Genomic DNA, 27,820 nt, shown 5'->3' with positions numbered 1-27,820 from the left:
TTTTGGGACATTTTATTATCAAATGATTATGATATTGAGTATCCAATTGCTTGGCAAAATCATACATTTGATATTTTTTTTAGTTTTTAAATTTTACATATATGTTCATTCAAGGCTCTAAATGTCAGATATGTGTATCTAAAACGATTCTTTAATAAACAACTCGTTTATTTGAATCATCAAATATAATTCAGAACATACAATATTTAGGATATCTGACTAGAATAGGAAAAATACAAAAACTCGGATTGGTATAAAAATCAAAAGTTTTAATGGTATTTTCTGAATCGCACCAAGCTTTCATTTACTTTTTAGTATACAGAATGATTTTTGTATAAACTATAATACATTTTTAATAAATAAAATAACTGGAACACAATTTGAAGTGCCTTAACATTGTAATTTTGTCTGACCCAACATTCACAAAAAACATGGCACATGTTGGGTTTAAAAACGGAAGCAACAACAAATGTCATATCGAAATGCTACTTGTAAATAAGTAAAGGAAGAATGCAACATGATAATTTATTATTATTGTAATATTATCTAACTGCAAATAGATACTACTCTGAAGTCAGACAAAACGCATTTTACAATATAATAATATCACATATTTTAAATGCAAAGAGTCGACTGCTATTACAACAGACATATTGCTTCTAAAGAACCACGGAAGAAATAAGAGAGTACATATCATAAATAAATAAAACCACCACTGGTACAATTGAAAATCCATTTGAGATTTTTAACGGAAGTAAAAATTAAACTCCCGATACAATAATAATTTATGGGATTTTTCTTTTATTTGACGTTAAATAAACCGATTCTATACTTTAATTACTAATTTACAACCTAATATTTACATTTTATTTATAAGTATATATAAATATGTATAATTATATCGATAGCGATTCCGTTCACCCTATCTATTCTTCAAATAATGCGATTGAATGTATATTTAACTAATGATGGTGACACGTTAACAACTCGATAGATATCTCATGTAAATAAACAAGCGGAAGTTTACAGGGCGCTTCGAGATCTCGTCTTAGGCCGGCTGTCCACTGGCAACTGACACTGACACTGACTGACTGCTGACTTCGCAGCTCACCAATCAGTCGTTGTTAATGAAAAATACAGTCCAAATATATGCATATACACTGGCTGTAAGTCACATACTTTAAGTATTTATTAAGATTTATTGTGGCATTAAACATGCATGCTTTACTTTTAAAATCTGTCATGTTTTTTTTAAACATTGACAAGACCAAATTACTGACTCGAGATACTTTAAAGAGCTTTTGTACCATATGAAACGGGCACGTGATTGCGAGTGCTCAGTCGGCCCCATATTGCACACAGCGACCCCTTCCCCGGCCCCGCCCCGTGCGCCCCTCCCCCCACTACCACTCTACACACGACCACTGTACTTTACAAATTTCCAAACAATAGCTATCTATTGTATTACATCTCAATTACACCGTTCTCGCGTATTCAAGACGCGCTGTAAGACTAAAAGATCGTGTGTAATTAAAAACTACGATATAATATTACACTATAGAGAGACGCACGCGGCGGCCATTCAGCAAGCGACGATACAATAAATAATTTTCTAAATAGTACGACGCACCGCAACTCGGCAGAGCGGGTCGTGTCACGAAAACTTGGCTATGACTAAAATGCAAGACACCATTGTTTTACATTCTTTTTACATACACATTCATAGATCGTCTCGCCGCGTCTGCCGAGCCACAAGTCAACACATCCTCACTCCGCGTTCACGCTACACTATTTACATTCGCGAATCGCGTGGTGCCGCTATCATCGCGGCTCTTCCTTCTTGAGCAGGTCGAGAGGGGCGAGCGGAGCCATGGGCGGGGCGAGGGGCGCCAGCGGGGCCATATGCCCGCCCATGGGCGGGAGCGGCGCGCCCACGCCGCTTCTGTGGTGCAGCAGCGGGCTCGATTTGAGCTGCTGGTGATGGGCGTAGGCACTCAACATCTTTGCTCGATCTTCCTCTGCTCGGATGGCGGCTTCGACCAGTGGGGCGAAGCGCATGTGCTGCAGGGGGTCGAAAGCGGCTCTGTAGGGATCCCAGTGTGGCGGGGGGTAGGGAAGCGTCGGCGGTCGGGGAGGTTCCTTTCGCTCGTCCTTGGGTTCTTGGTGCGAGGGATGCGTAGATCGGTGAGGGGATCTAACTCGGGCTCTCTCTAGGTCCCTATCGCGCTGTTCCCTGGCTTTACGTCGCTCGCGTTCCTCTCTATCCCGTCTTTCTCTCTCCTCCCTTTCACGTCTCGCTCTCTCCCTTTCCTCGTGCTCTCGGCGAACTTCAGCCGGCGTGGAAACGGGGGGTCGATGCGGCCGCCAGGCGTCGTGTACTAAGGGATGGGGGACAGCATGTAATGGTGCAGAAAGCGCCAGCTCTCGACCATACGGCAGGGAATAGGGCGCACCAGGGAACCCGCCCCCGTACCGCGTGAATGGGGACACTCCTGAAACGCCCAGCTCCCGCTCAGCTCCCAGCGGCGCACTACCGTATGCCGCACGAGATGGATGACGTACTATACCTATGGAAATAATAACCGTTTTATCATTCAAGCCACATATCGAAATACAAAGAACATGATAAATGTACTAAGGTAATCTAGAAAATGGTACCATACCTAGTGGTGCGTGATGCATATAGGGTGGGGGCAGATCGTAGGGTGAGCGGTATGCGGGCGGTGGTGGGGCAGGAGCGGGGAAGGCCCGCAGTTTGTCCTTGTCCATGGCAGAGGGCGCCGCACCGGAACCAGTCTTCTCCTTCTGTTGGTGGTTATAAATCTCCCAAGCGATACGTACGTGCATCGCGTTCCATTTTCCGGTTTTCTGTAATACGAATAATAAAAAATTAAGACTAGTAAAGAGAAAAAGACTGAGCTGAACTAAACAAACTCTGTTTATAAGAAGCTAGATGAAAGAATTAACTATATTGCATTGCTCTTATTTAAAACAGTGAATTCTCATATAAAATATAGATGTCATAATGTTTAAAAAGCATAAACAATGAAGCAAAGTAATGGATAGCATATATCTTAACAGCTGCGCGCTTATATTCATAATATATGCCTTTTCATTAGACTAGTTAAAAGTCCATATTTATAAAAGTTGCTTAGCTAAGAAAATTATGAAAATTAATTAAAAAGCGTATGAGTGTGATATGGGGTAAAAACCTATCGGACAATGTTATCATCTTGAAAGCACCATCCCTTGCTTTTACCCCATTAAGCTGCACTTAGCATACATAAAGAAAAAATGTGCTGTAAAAATGCGGTTATCTGGAGTTGTGTTAGAATTTCACATCTGTTGCACCCATATTCTACTGATGGATATTATAATGTCCTTGAACTATACAAAATCTGTTCAAAAATCTTTTTTGCATAAAATGTGTCATTATGTGTATCTACAAAAACAAGCCGACTTTATTTACATAGAAATAGTCCATACTTTAAGTAAGACATATTTAACTTGTTAGTAGAATATGGAAACATGTTAGTGTAATGAATAGGCTGCATGCATAAAGTGCTGAAATAGACCTACCGCGACAGCGGGGCGTTGTGGCGGTTTAGAGGCGGACTCGCTTGATGACACTACGGGCTGTTAACATGACGCGGAGCCAAGGTTAATGTATGAAGTGCAAATAAGGAAAGCACTAAGCTGACCAATGATTTTATCTAGAGGGTTTACGAAAACGTGCCAACTTCGCATAAATCAGAGAATGTGCGGAAAGAGAAGCAGTGTGCTAATTATATGACTTAATTAAAATATAAAATTAATATGAAAATATAATTCATATTTGACACGCTTAATTTCATTTATTCACATATTACTTTCAAGCTATAATAACGTAATATTATCGTCAGCATAATGCACAGCAATCACCTTAAACAACAGTTCTCTTTCCGAATAGACTCTAATCAGTGCTATTAATTTGTATCATCTCTCATAAGCTGACTGAAGACAACTCAGCTTACAGATCCTGGGTTCGAAGTATTAATAAAAATCAATTATGGAAGTGACACAGACTAAATATTGCTAAATTGACTCGCTTTCATAACTTGTAAGCCATAAATCATTTTATAAATGTCATTCTGAAAGTGTAATATTAATTTAAAACTTCTATTTAAATTTTCATACAAAATGATGTATGACTTTCAAATCTCAATACTATGTTAGCCCAATTAGGAAGAATAATACTAATGTAGTTATGCCCATCCCAGAGAAAGTAATGGAATCTAAACTACTAGCAACTACATTTAAGAGGGCCGAAATCTAATTTCTATGATGAATAATTCTACAATATTTAACAGAAACCTTGTAAAATGTTATGTATAGAAATATATAGCACTAAAATACAACAGGTACCAAATTTAGTCATTATTAAACAAAATTGTATTATTAAATATCACATCACAGGTTCGTTCAAGTTCATGACCTTAAAAAGGTTAATGACCTTTTTAATGTCAAGTTTATTAAAATATTCTAATTGAACTGATATACATTTTTGGTTTTCACAAGGGATTTCGTTGGAACCTTAATTCATGAGTATAAGATTTCTTCAACATTTATAGAAAATAATATTTAGTTATTATGTAATTATAAAAGTAAGGGCTTAACTATGTATATCAGCAATTTACATTTTTAAGTCAAGATATATTTATTTGTTTTCTTTATACAGTAACATTGAATTATGCTTACCTTAGGTGCATATGTAGTGAGTGGAGCAGGCGGTACGTAAGGCGCTGTAGGGTGTAACAAACTTGAGGAGTATGGATATAGACTCAGCCCAGATCGGTACAGGGAAGACATCTTGCCAACATCCTTGAACTGAAATAAAAAAATTTATTTAAAGAACTCCTTCAAATTGTATCATACACAATTATGCAACTTGCAAAATGGAAACAAATATATTTTAGTTTTATTCAAGGTATATATTATCTCAATATTTTTAAAGTAGAAAATTGATATACAAATTTTATTAGTTAGAACTTTCTATAAGTTTATAAACGAAATATTTAATTTGTACAAGAAGAGCTATGCGAGATTGGCAATAATGCATATTATATTTAGAATACTTATGTACTTGAAAAATGTATAGAAGTTGTTTTTATTATGGCGTTGGAAAATGTATGTAACTTCACTCACGAGTGGGGCGTGTGGCACCATCAGCTGATGTGGATGGGGCGGCGCATGCGCCGGATGCTGGTGCACATGGGTGTGTTGGTGCTGGTGATGATGAAGCTCCGTACGCACCGCGCCAGCTGCAGCCAGGAACCGATTGTCCAACTCTCGACGGAGGAGATCTGCGCCTGGACCTGCAAATATCAAGTGATATGTTAGTCATGTCATAGACATTTATTTTTAAATGACTAGATTTTCAGTTGTTAGAATTGGATATTATTCTATTCTAACAACCAATTGGAAATTAAAAATGGTTCATTAAAGGTCAATGATCACAAATTGTGCTAGTTATATTGTTTACTATGTGGATAACCCCTGCCCTGTTTTATTAGGATTTATTATAGTCACAGATATTTTACACTTTACTCTAATTTATACTTACTTTTTTTTAATCTAATGTATACTCTTAATTTTTGTGAAGCAAAATTAATAAACATTTAATGAACCAAACTACAAAATTTTGGAGTGGTTTTTACAACAAACTTAACTTTAAAACATACATGTTTCACACTTCACATTCACTTCAAATTCTTATTAAAAAAGCTAGAATTCTTAAACTTCTAATAAAAAGAAATATTTGAGTTCCCATAGTTTGTTTTAACCTGATAGTTAAGTAAGGAAGTTGTGACTAATCATATATGGTACTACATATCATATACTATGGTCACATTCAGTGTCAGTTTGTATAATAACTTCTTAGTATCAAAATTGGGAATTTAGATTCTTTTCAAATTAATCCAAATATATGGATGGCTTGCATAATTGAATCTCAAGCAAAAGCAGCATAACTGTTTAATACAACATCTTATAAGGTAAAACTCACTGGTTTGGAAGAGCGATTCTGCCGAGAAGGGATTAGGGTTAGGCGCGAGTGGCGCTCCGAACAATGGCGGCGCTGGCGCAAATGCAGCACTGCGCTCTGACGGGGCCGGCCTACTGCAAATATTATTCTCATTACACTTCGTGCTTAGGAAAACATTTTTTTTATATCAGAGCAATTGAAATAAATATTATTTAAACATATATTTATTGAAATAACAAAGAAACTGCTTACATTACTAGAGATATATTTTTGTTATTTGTACTGAGTAACATGTAAACCATATTTAAATAATGAATGAATGTAAAATAGACGGTATTGGGTCGTATACTCACGTTACCCCCCAATGGGCGGGCGGCTTGGCACTTGAACTGATGCTGGGCACTGTGGGCACTGGGGCTAAGGAGTGGGACAGGTGCGGGGCTGGGGCGGGGGCAGTGGGTGTTGGAGCTGCAAGTGTGGCGAGCCCACCAAGGGATGAAAGTGGGGCTACTGATGGTTGTAAGCCTACCGACCCACTGTGCGTTGGCACAGGACCCTGAAATTTATACAATTTTTATTAACATTTCAAATAAAGAAAAAATAAATGAATTGTCTTCGTCCTAATAAAAACTGTCCTTGTATGTTACGTGTTCGAACACATTCTTGCATCATATTAATATTTTTTGTAATATAATCATTTAAATTACATGTTATACTTAAAATAGGCAAAATGATATTGTTATAACATTATATCATAAAAATTGTATAGAAGCAAACAGTTAATAGCGATAAGGGATTCATTCAATTATTGTCTGCTAATTTCTCATCAAGAAAAATAATTCTTCATTTTCAAGTCTTGAATTTCTTTGTTTTAATTAGCAAAAAGACAGAAGAGTTCCTTGTAAATTATGTCAGTGCTTGTTCAATGTATGGTGGAAGTAAAGACAAGCTAAATCTAGACAACTTACAGATAGAGGTGCGGCGAGTGGAGCAGGTAGCGGGGCGGGTAGCGGTGCGGCAAGCGGAGCGGGCATCGTCGGTACTAGCGAGGCAGCGGACACCGCCGCGCTCGCTGATGAAGCGGGCGTGCTGCGAGATAGACTGCTGATGTTACTGAAACATAAGATTGGACTATTTTAGGTTTATATAATATTTGAATTAAAGATTCGAACTTAAACGACTGTTGTTAAGAAAAGAAAACTTAATTCAGTAATTTTTAAGCGAAACGAACATGCTATAAGTATTTGTACAACATATGGAATCGATATATATATGTATATATTTTTTAAGTTTACACGACCATCGAACTACAGCAAGAAGCCTTGAATGTTTCGAAATTGATAATTGTTTGATTAAGCTGCTGAAATCACCTTGAAACAGCTTAATTGATGCCATTATAGAGAAGTACAATTTGGGACTGCAATACGTCAATAAACCAATTTTGTGTAATTTACACTAACCTACGTTTTTTACCCACATAATTACCTGATTGAAGGAAATGCGTTCGTTACATAATACAGAATTTACATTGGTAAATTAATGATAATTACCAATTAACGTTACATTGTTGTTGATACGTGAAACACGCAATTCAATTATTACGACACCAGATACAATATTGCACAAATCGATTCACTAAAGTACTTCGAAGTAAACGCTACTTTTAGCTTTAACATCTTACTAGTTATAAATAATCGTCTAAATAAAATAAGGACTTAATTTTTCTCATTGTGTTTTAAAAACAAAAATAATGTTGTTTTAATGTTAAAAAAACTGAGAGCTGTGGTTAACCAGTGACTTTCTAGTGGTCATAGATTTTTCAGTCAGTTCAAAAGAACCAAATATCACCCCCTACAAAAACTTTACCTCTTTTTAATATTTATTTATTACTAATTACAGTATAGTATATTATTTGCTTACGGAATGTAACAAAAACAAATATTATTTTACCTGAAACTTTCTCTTTCTCTGCTTGGGCTTTGAGTCCGTGGAGAGTAGGATAAAGGCGCGTGCACACCCGCACCACCGAGCGAGCCTGGCGTGTGTGGGCGAACACCTTTAGGTGTTTTAGGTGCCACCAGTGGGGAGGCCGCTAGACTTGTTCTCTGAAATGGATGAATCCATAGAATTTAGCATATAAAACAACTATTGTTTTTATATAAACACGTAAAAAATACGAACCGTGTCATTGGTATTCCTGGGTGATGCAGCAGAAGGCGGTAGATATGGACTGTGTTGCAAAGTTGGGGCGTAGGGTGCGTACAATGTAGGGTACGCATTGGAGTATGCTGCAGGCGGCGGGTATCCGTTAGGCGCTAGTGATGAGCTCACCACCGCCACACTGTCAGATCGCGATATTTCAGGCGGTCTGGTGTCTACTACCGGCGGAGGCGCAGGGTGACCGCTGGTAGCGCTAGATGCTATTACAGCCGGTGCTGACGTCACGGGGGAAATGTCCATATGACTCGGTTGTGACGGAACAGCAGAGTGAGGCAGACTGGGTTTCATACTCGGCGTCATACTTGCTATCGTACTGGTAGCCGTTGCCGTCGAGAATATTGCCTGCCCCACGTGGTTAGGCGTCGACCCCAGCAGGTGTGAGGACATCGGGATATGACTCGTATGGCTCAAAATGGAATGGCTGTTAATTGGGTGACTTAAATGCGTAGGCGTTGGGGCGGCCGTCGACCCAGGCAAATGGCTTGAAGGTAAGTGGTTTGCGACGCTGAAGGGCGCAAGATGCGACGGCCTACCCGGGTAAGGAACGGAATGTTTCTGTAAACTCGCCTGACTTGGGTAGCTAGGAATCGCATGGTGCAAATTGGAACTTATACTCGAGTTTACATGACTAGAGCCAATAATTGGGGTAGGGTAAGGTCGGGAAAGCGCCGCCGGAGAGGCTGGCCGTGGCGTAGGTGCTTGTGCTTGACTCGGAAGACAATTTGAGCCCGTAGTAGTCGGCATCGGCATTTGCGGGACGATGTTCTGTGGAACATTAGGCCCAACACGGTTTGGGTACGAGGTAGGAATGGAGGAGTGGGACTGAGAGGGTGGCGCGCTCCGGACTTCGTGTGCAGGAATAACTGTATGCGGTTGGGAGTGTGGGACGCGGTTAGGGAGACTAGGGTGTGCGGGTTGAGTGGCAGTGGGCGCGATCTGCGGTGGTCGCGGTGATGAGTGGTGAGCGTGCAGATCAAGAGGCGCATGGGCTTGTTCTGCTGAAGGCGGCTCGGTCCGCGTCTCATGGTTAGTTAGGCGGAAATCGGGAAGGGCAGCAGCGTGCGCTTGGTACGCCGTGTGTGAAGGGAAGAGGGGAGAAGGAGCCGGTGGAGCTGGAGGAGCGGGTGTGGGACTGTCGGCGGCTGCGCGGGCACCAGGCTGCAGCTTGTTGTTACTCGCGGGCCGTTCAGGTGTGTCAGGGCCGGCTGCCCCGACTGGTCGCGCTGGTATTTGGGTTGCGGCCTGCCCATCTATAGCAGGTATGTGAGCGCCGTTAGGCCTGTGCGGTGTGTCAGCGCGGAATGGTGGCGGAGGCAGAGCAGGCGGAGGGAGGGCAGCCGGGGCGGGACTCGGGGCGGGCTGAGGCAGCGGCGCGGGCGCCGGACTAGCACTTCCGCCGACTGGCGCCCGAGACAAAGCCAGGGCTCCTCCACTACCACCCCTAGCGACAAGGTCATTTTTACCGCCACCCGCACCCCCTCCTGTCACCCGGAACAGAGAGCCTGCATCTGATGCCTGAAACAAAATGTTTATATTAGGAGTGAAAATGCGTTTCTAGAGAGTTGTCATGAAAAGGACTTGTAAATAACTCACATCATCCATTGATGCATCGTGATATCTCGGAGAGGCATTCCTGCTATTTTCTGGACTCGCCTATAACAATATAAAATATTTAAATTTAATAACGTTCAAGTTATTGTTCTCGTAATAAGGTGGCGTCATAAAACTGTAGTTGGCGTTGTTAACCATTACAATTCAAAATAGGTTTCATATCATGTTTTATGTTCTTATTGTTACTTTTATAGCTTATATCCGGTTCTAGATCTAGATATTATGGCATCGATAAAAACTTTATGCATCAGGTGCCTGTAACATAGCTAAGTTTTTTTGAAAAATAACAACATGCCATTGAAAATGTAGATATGCAAAAAATATAATCACTTTGTTACATGCTACAAAATTTTTAATGTTGTTTATTTGGCCGCAAATATCTCAAATCATTGCAAGGTGTCGATGACGAAGTTGTTATCGAAAGAGATCTGGCATGATAGCAAAATATATATACCGTAGAAAGGACGAAAATAAATGTATTTTTCATTTCAGGTAATAAACGAGACGATCGAGAAAAATGAACGCTTTAACGTCGATTGCCATTATAAAGGAAGATCTTAAAGATATTTATGAAGGCGAACCGAAGTCTTTAACTGGGAATGAAAGTAATTACTCTGCGGACGTTTACGATCTCCGGGGAAAATGGCTCAATAAAACTATTTGGGTAACCGAGCTGTTTGAGCGGACAGATCACGATCGCAACAAGTTTCATATTGATTAAAACAATATTTAACGGGCATTGAGATACTGCAGGCCATTATCGTCAAGAAAAATGTTTTGATTTCCACTATAAATCCAATGTGATTTGCATAAGAATAATTATATCATTTAATATTAGTAAATGATGTTAAACTATACTGTAAATAATGAAAATGAGTGATCGCTCGAAGTACAGCAACTCCATCTAATATATAAAACATCAATGTAAAATCGGTTATCATCTGCAACGGAACCTTCATTACCGTTAAATATCCTGTAATCTAGTATTTTCCAATCGACAGATAATAGGTACATTTATCTGAATATAACGTATTTGAATTAATTTATATTTTTGTTTAAACACAGAGCAATAAGCATACAACGTTTTTTAATTTATAAATACGCGCAAAGTTAAAACTTTAATAGCCAAGTACAATATCTTCGACAATTTTGGAAGTAAAATCCAAATAAATGAAGACGAGATAAATTTAAAATAATTTTTTTTCGTCAGCGTATATATATTCAATTTTAAAACTGGCGTAAAAGACTACACATTCGTTTCAGCGTCAATTTAATGTTTGGTTTCATCCGGGGACCAACAATGGAATGATAAATCAGTCGCGTGCTACTGCTTCCCTTGCTTTAAGATACAAAGGTGCCGCTTATTGTTCTGCCTTTTGAATGAACATCAGGTCGGTAATATCAAGAAAATCGTAATCATCTCACGTATTCAATTTTACGGGCGACAAAGGACTTTGTCTATGCATAAGGTTTATAGGAATATATTTTTAGTACAGTTACGCCACGTAAGATAATATAGAGTTTATTGTTTTACATATTTATATCGTTATTATTACGCCAGTAAATTATGTATTTTTCGCTTTATAAACGCATAAATAATCCGTTCCATTACTAAAATAAATTAATATTCAGACTTACGATAAAAACTCAACCACTTCAAAGCCACACCAATTATTTACGTTTTTTATTTACCTGCTTTTAAAAATTCACGTGAATTATTTTATAGCAACCGTTTTATTAAGAGCAGGAATGAAATATTTAACGTGTACATGTGCGCTTTGTTATGTAGGCCACGGCTGCACGCCGAGAAAATTGTGTCTCATTGACATTTGCTCTCAAATCTATCAAAGCCAATAAAAAACAATCATATTAACAAACTTATTTTAAACACACTAAAAATATTTATTGCGAAAATATAACCGGAATCACAAAAAATGCCGACGGTATTTATAAATCTTGGCACCTCTATTAACTAATTTGTGGATTCTTCGAGTTGATAAATAACCGTAGTTATTAACAATGTATTGTTCGTAGCGAGTTGGAGCGTTGGCCGCTTGTCAAAACTGCTTAACATTCAAATAGATAATCATAGAGATATTAGCGCGATGAGTGATGTCGTGTTGGGTAGTAATAATAGTTCCATCGAGCCCACACCGGCCAGAAACACGCACGACTCTAAATAAACCAGCAATAAAAATAAACGACCCCATTAGTCAACCGTGTCAAAATAAACTTTGAAAGTCGACTCTAATATTGATCACGCTTTTAAATATTAATGTTGTTGCGATTATTTAAATGCGAACATATTTTTTTCTCGCTTATGATCTCAATACGGCAGCACCGTAGGCAGTTCGTAATAAAACTCTTTAAAGAACAGGTATTTTAATTACGATTTCAGAACCGATATTAAAGTATAATCTCACGACTACAGCAAGGATGCTCCCCCGGGCCCGGCCATTGTTGTGAAGCAAGGCGCAGAGGGGGCCGGAAAAAACGGCGTGATAGCTTTTTCGCCCCTCATTCGAAATTCTAATACTTATACAAACTTTTAATAGGGTAAAACTTAAACTCGACGGGAACAGTCTGGTAGCAAAGTTCAACAGTACTGATCATAGCCTTTGGCGAATTTATAATGGGCCACGCTTGCCTTATTACCGGTTTATTCAATTCCATACAACTTGACATCTCTGACAGATGTAATTTTTATCGAAGTATTTTCATTACGACACTTCTGGGAAACTATACAAAACTTTAAAACGACAATATGCAAAAATATTCTCGTGAAATCGTTATTTATAATACTCGAAACGCTAAGAATATAAACAACTGTATAAGTAGACGGGTTTTTTTCAAAAGGCCGAACAAATAAACCTGTGTAAGTCGTGTGAAAAAAATACTAAGTGCCCGCCATGAATATTTAGCACCAGAATTGTTTGTTCGTGACCCGAATTTATGCTGCATACCAAATTTCCTTCTATGTGACGGTCCGTGCATTGTAAACGAATCGGACGCAGACAATATGTAGAGGCGACAAATTATTGGACATGACCAGAACATTGACGATCCCGATATGGTAGATAAGCGTGAGTTTAAATCATTCGATATTAAAAATCACGACCTCATCAAGCGAATAAGTGCTCTTGGAAATTAATTGAATGAAGAGAATAATTCAGTTCTCTACAATTAGGTAACAGATATATGAATAAAATATTGATAATAATTACAGTCGGGCTCGTTTTATGTGCATCTGTCGAGTTAATGAGTAATGCCGGGGGCAGTGTTCAACTCCGCGGTAAACATAATATCAGCTCCGGTTTAATTTGTTTATCGGCCAACAATCAATCATGTTTATGTATTTTATCTATTTACTCTTGGTTAATTGAATAGTAGCAGTCAAATAGTCTTGCTAATAGTGTATTGACGCAAATGGTCTATAATAATGGGAAAAAATTCTTATCTCCATTACCGCTGACAATGGATAATTTATAATACAATTAGATAGAATTACCGGTTGATGAACAGAGCTTGTCATAAATTTTTAATAATTGGTTTAATATGATAATTATTCATATCCAATAAACAATATTATACGGTCAACGATTGCTAATTTAATTTGTCCGTTCAACAAATTAATATTGTAGTATTCGAATGTTATAAATAATTAATGGGCAGTTTCTACGGCCATTAAAATAGAACTAATAGTCAAGTAGATAATGTATAAATTATCCCCTAATAATACAAGACCTTGAATAATAATAAATATAATAATAATAAAAAATTCCTAGTCATTTTATGCGAATAATTATCATGTTGGCAATTAATTTAAATATATATAAAAAAACCTTGACACATCTAGTTTGTGCTTTTGCGTCATATTAAATTGCAGCATAATTATAATATTGTTTTTATGGATAGATAATCTATTTTTAATACATATACATTAATTATCTTAAAGGTCGCTGGTATAAAAAGCCTTTATTATGAAATATTTGTAAACGTTTTATTTCAATGTTGTCGTAAAAAGATATCTTGCCTCGGCTGTTCTGCTATTTTAATTTTGATTTTAATTATTATTATTATAACGAATGTCGACGCTTCGGTTGACGGAGAACCACCGTCACCTGAATCTTTGTATTCAATTCTTATTTAATTTATTTTTTAAATGTAGGATTATAATTGTGCAATATAAAAAACATTTAATATACAAAGTCACAGCCAAAAATCATTTATTCATATTTATTCAATTTAAAACACAAGTTATGAACGTAAAATTAAAATTAAGTTTGAAAACTTGTCTAATCTCTATCTACTAACATTGTCTAGCCCTATAACAAACGAGATAGTGTAAAAGGACAAAAATCTATAATTAGTTTATCACCACCATTATTCAAGATAGAGAAGTAATGGTAAAAATAGTGACTTTTATATAACAGAAAACAATATAGGAATTTTCTATTAAATTATTTCTGTTTATTTCATAAAATATATTAAACACATCGTCACATGTTACACGCGAAGTTAGCTTCGTGATCCACCGCAATTCACGAAATCGCAGTGTTTTGTTTGCGAAATTTTCTTTTTTCGTCACAGTGTGTTAAGTGTCAGAATAAAGACAAACTGTGTTATGCACATTTGAAGAAAATAAAAACTTTTAAAATCATGTTTTAATTATGAATACATAAGTTGTTGTTACGGAATAAGATCATAGTATGTCAAACATTGAATACATATATGTTTGTATATCAATAATAAAATATGCTCTTCAAATAAGAGCTAAACCAATCATGATACTTGAATATCAATTGGTTTAATACCTCATTTTCCGTCTCATGTTTCGCCGGGGATCTCTTTGGCGTATCTTTATCCGTTTTCCCAGCGGTACACTTATCACTTTTATCAGTTTTACTATTTGTCACGAAATTATCGTCACTCTTCTGTTTCCCGCCTTTTTTCTTGCTTTCTTTTTTACAACCTCCCTCAGCATTGCTCTTAGGCGAATCTTTGATCCTCACTATGGCAACTGTTTTAACTTTTGTGTTTTAATATTAAACACTAAATGAACGTTTAACACATACAACTTAACTTGAAAACAAATTAAAAATTCCTTCAATATTTCCCGAATTGTTTACAGTTCACGTAGCACAATAAAATTCGGATTATTTCACTCACTTAAATCCATTAATATCACTGCAATCCTCAGTCACTGAAATCCAGGGAATGCGTGTGTTGCGTGGGCGTACGCGGATACGTGATTAAAAATAACAATAGATCGCGAATCGCGAGTTGTGTATCAGCGTGCGACAGGTCGGCCGTGCGGCCGGTGCGTGAGTGGCGCGCCGCCGCCGGCCGCATTCGGCTGAACGGGTCGTCGACGTCTAGCCCGCCCCGCCCCGCGCACGCGCCGCCCGCCCAAATGCTGTGAGCGCATCACCCAAACCGCCCTATGTATGCAACCTGCGCTCTCTTACTAGTCGCTCGTTTTATTTTTATTAACGTCGCTCTACAATTGTTTTAATATTCTTCCGGAGGGGTCCCCCAATCATTTGTTGTTTAACAAAACTTTTACTATTTTCTTGATATTATGCAAGAAGATGTAAATTGTTCTTAAAGAGTGGATACGGTACTATTTTTGAGACATTTTAAAATGTTTTATCTGTCAAATCTTAATACTCCAGTAAAGTGAAGGTGAACCTGCCCACACATTAAATTATGCTTTAGTCGGTTACCTTGTAGCAAAAATGACAAATACAGTATGTTCAACCCGTTCCTAAATATTAGTAACTCAAAACAAAAGAAACATTTTGTAAAATAAATTCTTGTTATATGCTGTAGATAATATTATTAAAACGGTCCGAACTCAAGTACCGCAAAGCCAATACAATAGCTAGTTACTGTATACAACATTACAAGCGAAACCGTATAGAAATCTAATAAGCGTGCAAGATGTACAATCGATATCAAATAATGTGCTCCGTTTCGCTCTTATACCGGAACACAAAGGTTCAAATTTGTTTACAGGAATTTGATTCCAAAGCCCTGTACGTGTTCCATTTCAGCGAAAAATCTTGAATGCGTAGAGATTGCAATAAAATCGGCATAAAATATTCATATTGAAGTCGATGTTATTAAGACCGTTGAGAAATGTTAATTTGGTAATTTATTTGAGATGAAAGGAGCAAAAGAGCTTTAGGGGGAGTGTTAAATAAAAGGTATGCTCGAAGCTTAGAAAAGAACAAGAGCTGGAATTAATTTGATGGAGTATTAGAACTGCCGTCGGTCGATTTGTTAGTTTTACTCTCCGTTTCATTAGTGATTATTATTCTATAATTAAGTAAGATGTTACAGAAAACAATCACTTTTATATAAATGAGAAGTTTCCCTTTGTTCATGAAATATCGAAGTTTACCAAAATATTAATCCGATTATTTATTTAAGAATTAGGGATAAATTTTTTTTTTTTAAAACTCAATAATAATAATATGACAGAAAAACTTTAACGTTGCACACGCTAGGAAAAGTGAAATGAAATAAGGCGTAATGAAATAAGGATTCCACGTAAGTCATGCACTTACGTGGAATCTATTATGTGCCTATAAAACAATACAACATTTTGATACAAATAATCAAACATAACAGAATTAAAATTGAAACAGCATTAATTTCAATTTAACATTTGAGTAAACAGATAACAAATTAATTGTTGAATGTTATTGTGCCTACCGTGTAACCGCATTATGCATGCCTCAATTAACAGTGAAAATATTAATCATTTATATTTAATATGAGTACAATTCTATGCTAATAATGATTATTTCGCTTTCACTAACATTTAGGTAATACAATGTTCATTTAAAGAGCTTTGGGATATAGAGATTCAGTCATCCACATTGTATTTCATATTGATAACTTTTTTGCGTGTGCCTTTATTGCGAAATCGTTTTTAATTATAATTTTAGATGTTATTGAAATAGGAATCTTGGTATACCTTGGTTACCAATTAGCTTAAACGCAAATTCTTTAATTATTTTTAAAATATCAGGTAGTATGTATAAAGAAACAAGTTTCTATTTCAGTAATAACTAAGAAGTGGAAAAGTACCGATTTTTATTTTGTTGATTTACTAAATTGTAAAAGTATCACGTTAAAACACGAAAACGTAAAGGTAATCACGACATCAATCTTTTTACCACATTTCCGTCTCAAATTTTAATGTTTGTGTATATTTATTAATCAATTAACATTTATAATTAAATTAACATAACCTTGTAAGTTAATGGCATTATAAATGATAAATAGCAAAGTTTTGTATCGTAGAATTTCACTTAAATATCAAAGCAATAGTAAAACATGCAAATTGAATATCTTTGGATACGATCTGATAATAAAATTAATATTCAACGTGTATTTTAATAGCAATTAGCTTTAACTGGACATGATAATTGCTTCCGGCATTGATTGCGTAGATTAAGAGCGGTTCACTTGCAGCCCGTTAATGACGTAAAAACCGCTACTTATCAAGTTTGTGGTGGCCGATCTATAATTTACTTTACAAACAATTTTGCGCTATCTGATTGGCCTCGATAGTCGATATAAAACAGGAATTCGTTGCCGTGGCGATGGATTGACAAAAGTGATTAACACGGTAAAACACCGGTTCGCTACGAAGCCCTCGGGGTTCCTAATGAAGGGCCGGCCCCGATTTGTGATAAGAATCTAAGCTTTTTCAGCAACCTATAAATTTCCGGTCCCGTATTAATTGACTCGAGTAATTTCAACACTCAATTAACGCCCCTATTTTGTTTACCTGTTATGAAATTGTATACAAAAGTTGGTTTATATTTCGCAAGCCCGGCGTAATCCTATTATGGTTTTTCATAACATTCATACGAGTTATTTTCGTACGGTAAATGGCGAACAACGACAAACAGGGGTGAGATCCGAATTGGAGGGAATTGGAAATCAAATAACGACAGCGGGATTTATTTCGAACCTCATTCAATTTGCGGTGAACGTATTGTTGAATTGTTTTTTATGTCGACTGTATTTTGAGAGCGTTTGGTTTAACATATTTCCAATTCAATTAATAGTGGAATTAGCCGTACACTTGTCGTATTTTGAGTTTAATATATTTTATGATTTTGACTGTGTTTTAAAGAGAAAGTGCGGTGTTTTGAAAGCACAATACAAAAGGCCAGACGTGCACATATTGTGAAATCATATACTAAACATATTAATGCCCTAGTGACTTGTGCGCACGAACTCTGAATAATAATGCGAACATCACTGGCGTCTAACCAAACGTTTTTAGGTAATGTATGTATTACAATACCTACACTCTTTTTAATCGGAAACCCAACAACAGCCGAAATTAAAACAGCTATTTTCTCTTAAAATGCATTGTAAAAATGTGACTCGCCAAAACTAAACAACAATGGAAATGAAAGCAAAAATAGCAGTGGTTTTAAATTCAAAAACCTTTGTGACGAGCTCGGGGCTCGTGCTAAGCGTCAGTAGTGCACTAAGAAGTTGCAATCAGGATTTGTGACAAAGAAACCAGCGACGGACGGAAATATGCAAGAGCGTCAACGGCACAAAGGGATTCGCCACTCGCCGGGTTTTTGTCAACTTACAATAATGTCATCGCGATCTAGTAACTTGTTATTCGTGATGAAAAAAGCTGTTGACATCAAGCCGACAACTGGTTTATTCAGATAAGATCTTGACCACATTATATAATTAGCAGATTTGATACGTTGCAAAATCTGAAGCTAAGAGATTAAAATGAACATTACTTCGATTTATTAAAACCGTCACACGTTATAAACTGATGATAGAATTCAGTGTCAGGGGTGCGGAGGTAGGGAGGGGAAATGCAGTCGACGTTGCAGTGTGAGGTGACATAAAATTTTCAACGACTGCGTTGAGTGTCCACAGACATTATCTAACAGTTTGCGAGAATACCGACTCTTTTCATATCTTTTGAATGCAAACTTTCCGTATAAATAATGGTCTCTCAACAGATTTCAGCGTTTATATGATTTCCCTTTCTCACAACATAGAATCTTACTAATGTTATTTGCCGTTCTATTTACCACACAGGAGGCAAAACAGGAAAAAATAAAGTGCAGCGGTGGCAGGGCAAATGCGAAACTGACGAGGGTCGGAGAATTTCGTTATAGATGTGAATAAATAATAAGTCAGCTCGGCTCCCGCAGAGTCGTACTGCCTTTGTTCCCGGCTATTTTATACGATGGGATTACGCCAGACGCAAGCTCAATTTACTCCACTAATCGACCACCGGATGGACGGTATAAATTACCAAATCAAGTTATATGTAAACAGTACTCGCAATCTTTTCTCTGCAAATGCATTTTACGTGTTCCATTCTCTTAACTGCACGAGAAAAACTCCAAACGAATAAAAAAGCACGGTAACAATCGTTACGTAATTTTCATGCAGGAACAAAGTCGTCTGAAAATGTTCTACATTTTTGATGCTCGTTTCGAATATGTTTCATTGTTGAAGTTGTTTCTTTTCAAACGTTATACGCCGCTGGATTCTTTTACAATATTTTTATGAAACATACATGTTAATTTAATAACGAGACTTTGTGATTTTATACGTACAAATTATTTTAACAGTCTGATATCAATTTAACAAAGCCATTTAGTGACATTATTATTTTGATGTCGCGGCCAAATAGTCTAACAATCTAGTTTTAGTAATTACATCGCATGAATTTATTAGACGTTTCTAAATTATACTGTAACCAGTTCAGCGTAAAACTACAGGTTTTATATCCATAATTGTACTGGCGTAAATTACTTCAGAATCCTTTAAAAGTGAACAATTAAATCACTCTAAAGAAACCAGACTCAATTAATTCCATTCCAGCGAAAGGATAACTTTATCGTTGAATTTATTATAGAGCTCAGTTTCCAGATGTAAAAATCGTTTTGCAAGATTAACCATTGGAATAAAATGCAGTAATAAATTTTCATTGTATCAATGCTCCGGGTATTAAAGGAGAAAAAAGCGAAACAAGCACGCGACTGGTCCAGATGGATGATTTCGATCTTTGGAATGTTTTCGCCCGCTGCCAACTGGCTTGTTTGAACATTTGACAGCATCGATCAACCTACGCCAGCGATATGCGATCTCACATATCGCTGGCGTAGGTTGATCTAAATCACTGGGTCATTTCGTTTATTTGTTTTATAGTCGATCAAAGATACTTCAATTATATTTGGTATTGAACGTTCGACATTCTACGTTAAAAGTTCGTAATGTACGTGTTTTCAGTTTGCTTTACTCAATAGTTTGCTTTGTAGCACCAACATTTTTAGCCAAGTTAATTTGTAATGTCAGCCATATCAGTGTCATAGCACGTCAAACAAACACGCGGCTGGCGCTGGCGTAGCTATTTCGTTAACAAAGCGCTGTTCTATAAGAGGATTTGGTCAAAGAGAAAGAGAATTTCGACGCGCTTTGTACGCCAAATTGAATTGAATGTCATGTAGAGCGCATTCCGTATGCTCAAAGGCAGTGTAATTGCGATCTGGCGGCTCCATTTAAAATGAATTCGTACAAATCTCGGCTAAGTACAGTGCTGAGAGTCGTAGAATAGAGTGTAGGGCGAAGTGATGTTTTGTAAGCAGTATTCGCGTTGCAAATCACGGAACCATCCATTCGTGTCGCAGCGAGACTTGGTTCCTTGCCAGACGCTTTGTTTTATCATCCTTCCTAACCGTTTGGCATCTAAACAATGTTTTCATTTAAACGCAATTGATATTTCAATTTATGTCCGCCTATTGCAGCTATTTATACATTATCAAGAGGAGATAAATCGTGGACGTTATGTTTTCACTCGTAATTGTGATTGCGCGATAAATTTATTACGTTATAAAACAAATACCAGAGATATCAAGAATTCTTCAAAGAAGTATTGTGATTACATTTTCGTAAAAAGCGGCTAGCGTAACAAATAAAAATAACACAGAAAACAATAAGCTTTGATATTTCAAATAAAATTATAACGTATTAAGAGCACAACAAACCAAAACAGATAAAGAGAGTACGCAATAAAAACAGTTCAATTTTAGGGGTATTTTGTCGAGGTTATATCCATAAACTGAGCAGGGCGAGGGTAGACCTCCCGGCCCCCACGCTCTCCTCCTACCCTCACGGCACCAAGTAATGAATAAACTCACTAAACACAATTTCACGATGAGAGTAATCGGCCTACTCTTTAACACTTTGTGCAACTTGTGATTTTCGATGTACTATTCAGTAGTGCTATTTTGTTTACTCAATTTAAAACTTCATTTATATAAAAACACACACAACTATTAAGTCGTTAAGAGCTGAGTGCGGTTACGATAATAACACGGTAACAATTTTGCCATTAATTCCTACAGTAGTTAAGTTGTTCATAAAACGAGAAGAACAAATGCGCATGAGGGGCGCTAAGTGTAATTAAAGCGAGGTACTCTAGGACCCACCCTTTCGTATAAAGTAATTCTTGCTCACATAAAACTCAAGACGTAATAGCTTTGGCGACCATTGTAGGGTATTGCGGTATCCAATTTACTCACTGACCGGTCTTCTGTTATCTTAAGTGGAGTGGACATAAACCACTTCACACCAAAGAGTCGTTTAGGGATCCATTGTCATACGTCAACCCTTTTTATGACGGTGAAAATCTCAACTACATAAAGCAACAAGAGAACGGACTATATTCAATAGTCGTAAGTTTGTTACTATCACTTGATTTTGTAAAATGCACGTCAAATCAATGTTGCGCAAATATTTCCAAGCTAAAGCTGTTGTAGAACAAAGTATTAAATAGAGTTTTCGGGCTTGTTTCATTGAAATATCCGGTAAAGCTCTGGAGCTTCTAGCTTAGCTTTCTTTCGCGTATAATGTAAAATGTTTTCACCAAGTTACTATACTACACTATGGCCCTTTTTTGTTGCATTAAAAAGTAAAAGTAGCTAAATAAATAGATGGTTTACATTTTCACTTTTTTTTTCTTCAAATATTAATATGATTTTTTATTATTAGCAGGTTTAGATTTAGAAGGTTGACTTAAGCTGATTAAGTCAATCTTCATAAGTTTCCAAAGCATAAAACTTATTGTGAAGTTAAAGTATAAAAGACTTCTAAAACTTGTGCAGTTGTTAAAATATTTGGCTTCACGAGAACAACACATCTGTTAGAAGTTCGTGAAAAGTGCAACACAATCTCTTTTCAGCTCTGTTTCTAAAATACTTTAACTTCAGTGACATGAACTGAATATAAAGAGGGAAAACTAAGCGAAACGACGGAGAGCAATGAGGCGATGCATAAAGTCGCTCCGAGACAAAGTATAAAACAACAAAGTGGTCGACGCATCTAGCTCGGCATAAAGAGGGGAATAATCCCGCAACGTACGTTCTAGCGCCGACAACGAGTGTTTTAGCGTCCATATAAAATAATGATCTGTCTTCCCGAGCATTATTCACGTACAATTTACGACACAACAAAGAGTAAATCTATTTCAGAGTTTATAAGATGCCACCGTGTTGATTTATTTTATTATTTACAAGCTTACGTCTGCCATGTTTGCGTTGCGTTACATTTAAAAGTGGGCTTATTTTTTTCTTCTAAGTAACTCAATTAAAGGTAAATTACATGAAAATTGCTTTTCTATAAATTTTACATAGACCTAGTACTATACATGTGCGAAATTAGGATACAATATAAATTTTAAATCGTAATTGACATTTTAATGCCTCGTTACGGCAAAGACAGCCTACCCCTGACAAAATTAATTGTTGTGCCGTTGAGCGCAACGAAATATCGTTCGCGGACAGGCAAAAACAATAACCCTACAATATAAACTGTCAAATATGACTGGTAGCAGATTATTTTAAACGATTTGTGTTCACGGGCGTGAACCATCACGATGGTGAAGGTGATAAGTGCGTGGCCGCGATAACATCGGTAATAATTTAACCAACTCAAAACATTAATACGGTACGAAATCAACGCAGAGATTTCTTTTAAACTTTCGCCCGAACGCTGATCGGTATCTCGTAAAAAGCGTATCGCCATAACAGACGTTTAGTGGAAGTGGAAACCGATTTAGTAGTGTCAGGGCGACGAGGTAATAAGATAAACACGAAACGGGACAAAAACACTCTTAATGAGCTTGCGAGAATGTACAGGAGATACGTCGATTCCAAGCAGCCGCCAGGCGTGGACCGGTTTTGCATGCTCCAATATTAAGCCTCATTTTAATGTCCGTACGTATTCAATGCTAATTGAATTAGAACAGCAAACACTATTCTCGTTAGTACCGCTTTACTTAATTAGTGTTCGCCTTATAAGTGCATAGCACAATTCTCAACGTATGTCAATTAAATTATTACGGCACGATGTTGGTTTTTCTCATTGGCTTATTAATAATCGTTAAAGGCCGTCGGCAAAAAATGTCACGGACGTGCGGTCTGTAAATATCAACGTCAGATGTAGCCACCGAGAGGGCATTAAGTTAAAACGAGCCCAATTAGTTAAGTCTATTGACACGGCGTTGACATCACATATGCATAATGCGACTATTGTAATGTTTATTTATAATTACGATAATAGAAATCTCGATAAATATTTAAGTAAGATATTGCCGAGGACTTGTTGATGGATATGCGTTATCAGTGCTCTGAACTATCTGAAGGCGTAATGTAAGTAACATTAGTGCTGGGAACGAGCAATTAATCCAGAAACCGCACGCTCAAGCGACTCCGTCTCGGCTATGATACGATTAATCTCAATGGGTGGGGAAGCGGTTGTTCGTGTACTTAAACACCTGTCATCCCCCTCATCTCCAGGGATCGCCTAACTTAGATTACTTTATAATAATTCCTCCAAATTTCACTCCAGACGGAATATATAAATTGGCTTTTGTCATACTTGCCGCATTATTAATGGATTACAACATTTCAAGTTGCGGAGTGATATAGTCAACCGCTTTATTACGGTGTCGTCGCGAGCTTAATTTCCTCATTCCGTGCTCACTGCTGTTCACCACTAACGATCTTCAATAATTTTAGCTAATAAATGAGTGCTGAAACTTTAAATGTTATGTTGGAATGAGGTCTCGTTTAGAATATTTCGAAAGCACGATTCCCAACATTGTTAAAGCAATGTTAACAAGGTATAGGAAAGAGATTTAATACAGGCTAAACTCGCTTTATGGTATATTTACATACAATGTTAAACATGTTTTATTTCTACTTGTTATCGTTACGTAAACAGCGTGTTCTTAAGTGGGATTTTAGAGTAGGATTATAATGATGAACTCGTAATTTTTTTTATCTAAATTGTAAAATAAATTTGTGTACTACTTTTGTTGGCATAGTTATATCACCTTATATTTTATAATACAGCTGTTTTTAATGATTCGATGTTTGTTTTTTAAAGAAAGGGAATATTCAATAGCTGTAATCGTTTATAGAGTTTGTCTATACAGTTTACGGGCTTGTTCCATTAAAATATCCGGTAAAGCTTTGAAGAAAGAGTCAATATTTGATCAAATAAATACCAAGTATAGTCTGATGGTAAATACAAAGTAGGTAGGCGCAATTTCAGTCAGTAAATAAACTTAGTCTAATATTTTTTAATAAAAATGTATACAGCGCATTATTGCTTATATTTAAAATACCAGTAAAACACAAAAAGCTTATATTAGACAAATAAAAAAAAAATTAGATAAATTAAAGCAAGAGCGCTCTAATAAATTCTACTGCAACACGTTACCAGAGATGTAAATAAATGAGAAATGCAGCATAGAGAACAAACGAGCAAACGTCCACCCGGAACGTGGGCTTTTAAATTCCAGCGTCGAGCCGTAAATAAACGTCATGGCACAGATGCACTAATGCCTATGCGTTATACGGACCGTAGATTGCAACAGTGAATGAGGCTAAAGGCGTTTCGAACTCAAAGCACGTTGAAGTCCGTTTATCAGAGAGCTCACACCGCAGCCGAGCGCAGTGACAAACGGAATCGCAGAGTGCATCCCGAGTGAGCTGCTGATCTGTCGAGAGATATCTCGACCTCGGCTCGAGTGCTACGGATAATTACGGCCCTTTGACGACGAAACTTTGTCCACGGCCTTAGCTATGCAAATATTTTGAGTTTCGGCAATAAAATCGGTTTTAATATATAGCTATTATGATCCGTTATCTGGTTGCAAAACACTGTCAGATTTAGATACTTATCGGTAATGCAAGTTCCTTGGCGTTAAAGAGATAACGTAGTGTTTAGTGAGTGACATGCATGTATTTTTATCTCTATCATGTTTACTGATACGCAACGACGACAAACAAAGATAATCGCAGGCTAAGGATGTTTAATAATATAGTTATTACAGTATACAGCATTTATATAATAACAATCTCAGTCAAAGTAATGATAATGGCTTGACACGAAAGATATTAATATTACAATTTGCTTTAGTTAAAGCGGGGTCTTATTCAAGTCGAGCCGGTTAGCGCGACAGCATAATACGAATCTGAGAAGTTTTCAAGCGAGCAAGCTTGCGGGAGTCGAAGGGCGGTGTAGCGGGATTGGGGAGGCTTGTTATTACACCCTCTCACCTACGCAAGGGGTTTCAGCTCCGTACTGTCGCACAAGATTAAGACGCTCCTCGCTTTACCGTTAACGCTCTGCCTTCCGTTCTACTCGTTTTGAATAGCGTCAAGAGCTCTCCTCTTTCTCTCCGCTTACTTTAATAAAACACGATCGGTAGTATACTCTCTCGGTCGACTGCAAACTGCACCCTCTAATGTTTACAATAACTTCAAGTTTATACGTCTACTTCAATAAAATATTTATAACGTGAATAAATCTACACAAGAAACGATACGACCTTTATAATCCCGACACGAAACACCAAAGAATAAAGAAAATCATCTATATCGTACAAGAAGGGTCATAAAATATAAGCTGCTATCAAAAACCATTTATATTAGGCAGTTATGTTTCGCCACTTCGGTTATAAATAAAAGTGCTGAAGGAAATCCAGATAAGACGGGAACGAAATAAGTTAAACCGAATGGGAGAAGGCATTATCATTGGCAAGCTCGGAACAAAGAGAATGTGGATAGCGAGCGTACGAGAGTACTTTATAGGCGCGTAAATATGTTTTATATCTTCTACTGTCTGTTATAGACTGGCGCGCCGCCGATCCACTCTGAGGACGCTCCACCTCCCGCCACCCTCGCCAGTCGCCCGGAGGGCTGCTTCGCTCTCGGAAATGCCGAGCTTTAATAAAACATATATTTTTCCGAGCGAGGAAAATACTGGGGAAACTCGCAATTTGTTCTTTCACTTTATGCTCGTTTACAAGACAAAAGTGGAACATTCCAGAAACATTATGTTAATCACGCAGTTACGTACATAGTTTATTGTAATTTATAAAAGTTATTTGAAGAACGTTTCATACGTTATGAAAGGGAAATAAGGCGCGGGGGATGGAAGATTGCGTGTAATGGGAGTGAGAAGTCGTAAAACGTTCGTATAGGGTGTTTATGCCGTTGATCATTAGGATTGTACAATGTAGTGGTAGTTGACGGTGCCGCGATGACCCTTATCTTGAATGCGCCAGTGCGGGCGCGGGTGTGGCCGATTTATTACGGTTCATGTCGGCACGCCGCTACTGAATTTAACCCTCCAACTTGGACACTAATTGTACTGCGTCTCAACTCTCAAACCACTGTTCTTCAATTTATGTGCGGTTCCAGTAACAATAAAATAATATATTGCATATCAAATTAAGAATCATCCGTGAAGATTAAATTCCTGTTGCTCAATATAAAGAGTCTTAAGTGGTCGGTTGAAAGAGCGCTGAGGAAAATTTGTTACGAGTTAGAGTAAAACCGCGAACTCCCACCGCACCCAGACTCCATAAAATATTACACTAAATGAAAGAAGCTCTTTCAATTAACCGAGGCAGGTTTGCGTAAGGTAAATCCTGGCAAGAGGCGGCCGACAGTGCCGCGTCGGGAAATATTTCTTTCGGAGCGATTTAACTTTAAAACGTTAAGTTCTATTAGATGTGGAATTTCAAAGTAATTAGTGTACGTGAGAGCGGAAAACGTTTATATTTATATGCTCAAGCAAATTGTAATTTATACGGTAAACTGTAAAATACTTTTTGCTAGGAAAATGCTTTTACGTTTCTCAGAGGACATTTGTGTTACTTATTAATGATGTCTAACAGGATAAAGAAGCACGAATTAGTTTACGAGGCAATTCACGGTAATATTTTATAGATTTAATATTTGTTTGAACATATTGATGATTAATTTACTATCGAAAGTTATGTTGACGAAATACTAAGAGGTAATTGTATCTAGACTTAGTATATAAATAATGTTATAAAGAAGTTTTATTTGAACGTAAAGTATTCGTATGAACCTAAGACATGTCTTTGATTATTATAATAATAAAAATATATAATTTTTTTCATATTATAGCTCATTTTCTTACATTATGGTACTGCATTCGTTAAGTCGTGAGTCTTATCATAAAAATACTTAATCTATGGATGCAATAACCTCTCAATAATGTACAAGTAATTTGATAGCTTTTTGTTCGATCGATTGTCTCGTTGCTATGAGCTTGTCAAGTATTCATGTTCTTATTAATGTGTCTGGAATCCCCCTAAGCGGTGAGCAGATTGCGTTCACCTCGCTCTAATCGACTAGAAGTGATACCTATGATGAATGATGATGAGATTTACACGTATTGCTGACCGTTCTAGAACTGGTTCAATTTATATAAGTTGAATTTCATTCTTAGAGTACGTTACAACTTGATGTTACACACAAAAATAATTTAAATTAGGTCGCAATTTTTAAAAGCAGATTTATCATTATACGGACAAAGCCAATCTAAGAACAGTGTAGCTCAACTAAGAAAATG

General features: G+C 37.1%; 1 protein-coding gene across 7 annotated transcripts in view; it reads right to left on the bottom strand.

Annotated features, from left to right (window-relative positions):
• Positions 1-248: 248 nt before the first annotated feature.
• Positions 249-27,820, bottom strand: part of LOC111003412 (fibrosin-1-like protein) — a 55,135-nt gene continuing 27,563 nt past the window's right edge. For 4 of the 7 annotated variants that reach the window (XM_022273907.2, XM_022273909.2, XM_022273911.2 and 1 more), the window contains 11 exons: positions 9,836-9,895; positions 8,204-9,757; positions 7,973-8,127; positions 6,991-7,135; positions 6,376-6,578; positions 6,044-6,156; positions 5,185-5,354; positions 4,738-4,866; positions 3,580-3,636; positions 2,664-2,868; positions 249-2,567 (listed from right to left, as the gene is read on the bottom strand). In XM_022273907.2, coding sequence (XP_022129599.2) covers positions 1,822-2,567; positions 2,664-2,868; positions 3,580-3,636; positions 4,738-4,866; positions 5,185-5,354; positions 6,044-6,156; positions 6,376-6,578; positions 6,991-7,135; positions 7,973-8,127; positions 8,204-9,757; positions 9,836-9,895 — 3,537 coding nt within the window. In that variant the 3' untranslated portion in view covers positions 249-1,821. Of the gene's footprint in view, positions 2,568-2,663; positions 2,869-3,579; positions 3,637-4,737; positions 4,867-5,184; positions 5,355-6,043; positions 6,157-6,375; positions 6,579-6,990; positions 7,136-7,972; positions 8,128-8,203; positions 9,758-9,835; positions 9,896-14,667; positions 15,192-27,820 lie in introns of those variants that run through there. The other 3 variants (XM_045634776.1, XM_022273908.2, XM_022273910.2) reach the window with 3 other exon arrangements.

Source organism: Pieris rapae, chromosome 4 (assembly GCF_905147795.1).
Source record: "Pieris rapae chromosome 4, ilPieRapa1.1, whole genome shotgun sequence".
NCBI classification, from domain to species: Eukaryota; Metazoa; Arthropoda; class Insecta; order Lepidoptera; family Pieridae; genus Pieris; species Pieris rapae.
Note: the sequence above shows the minus strand (reverse complement) of the source record. Positions and strands in the feature narration are given on the sequence as shown.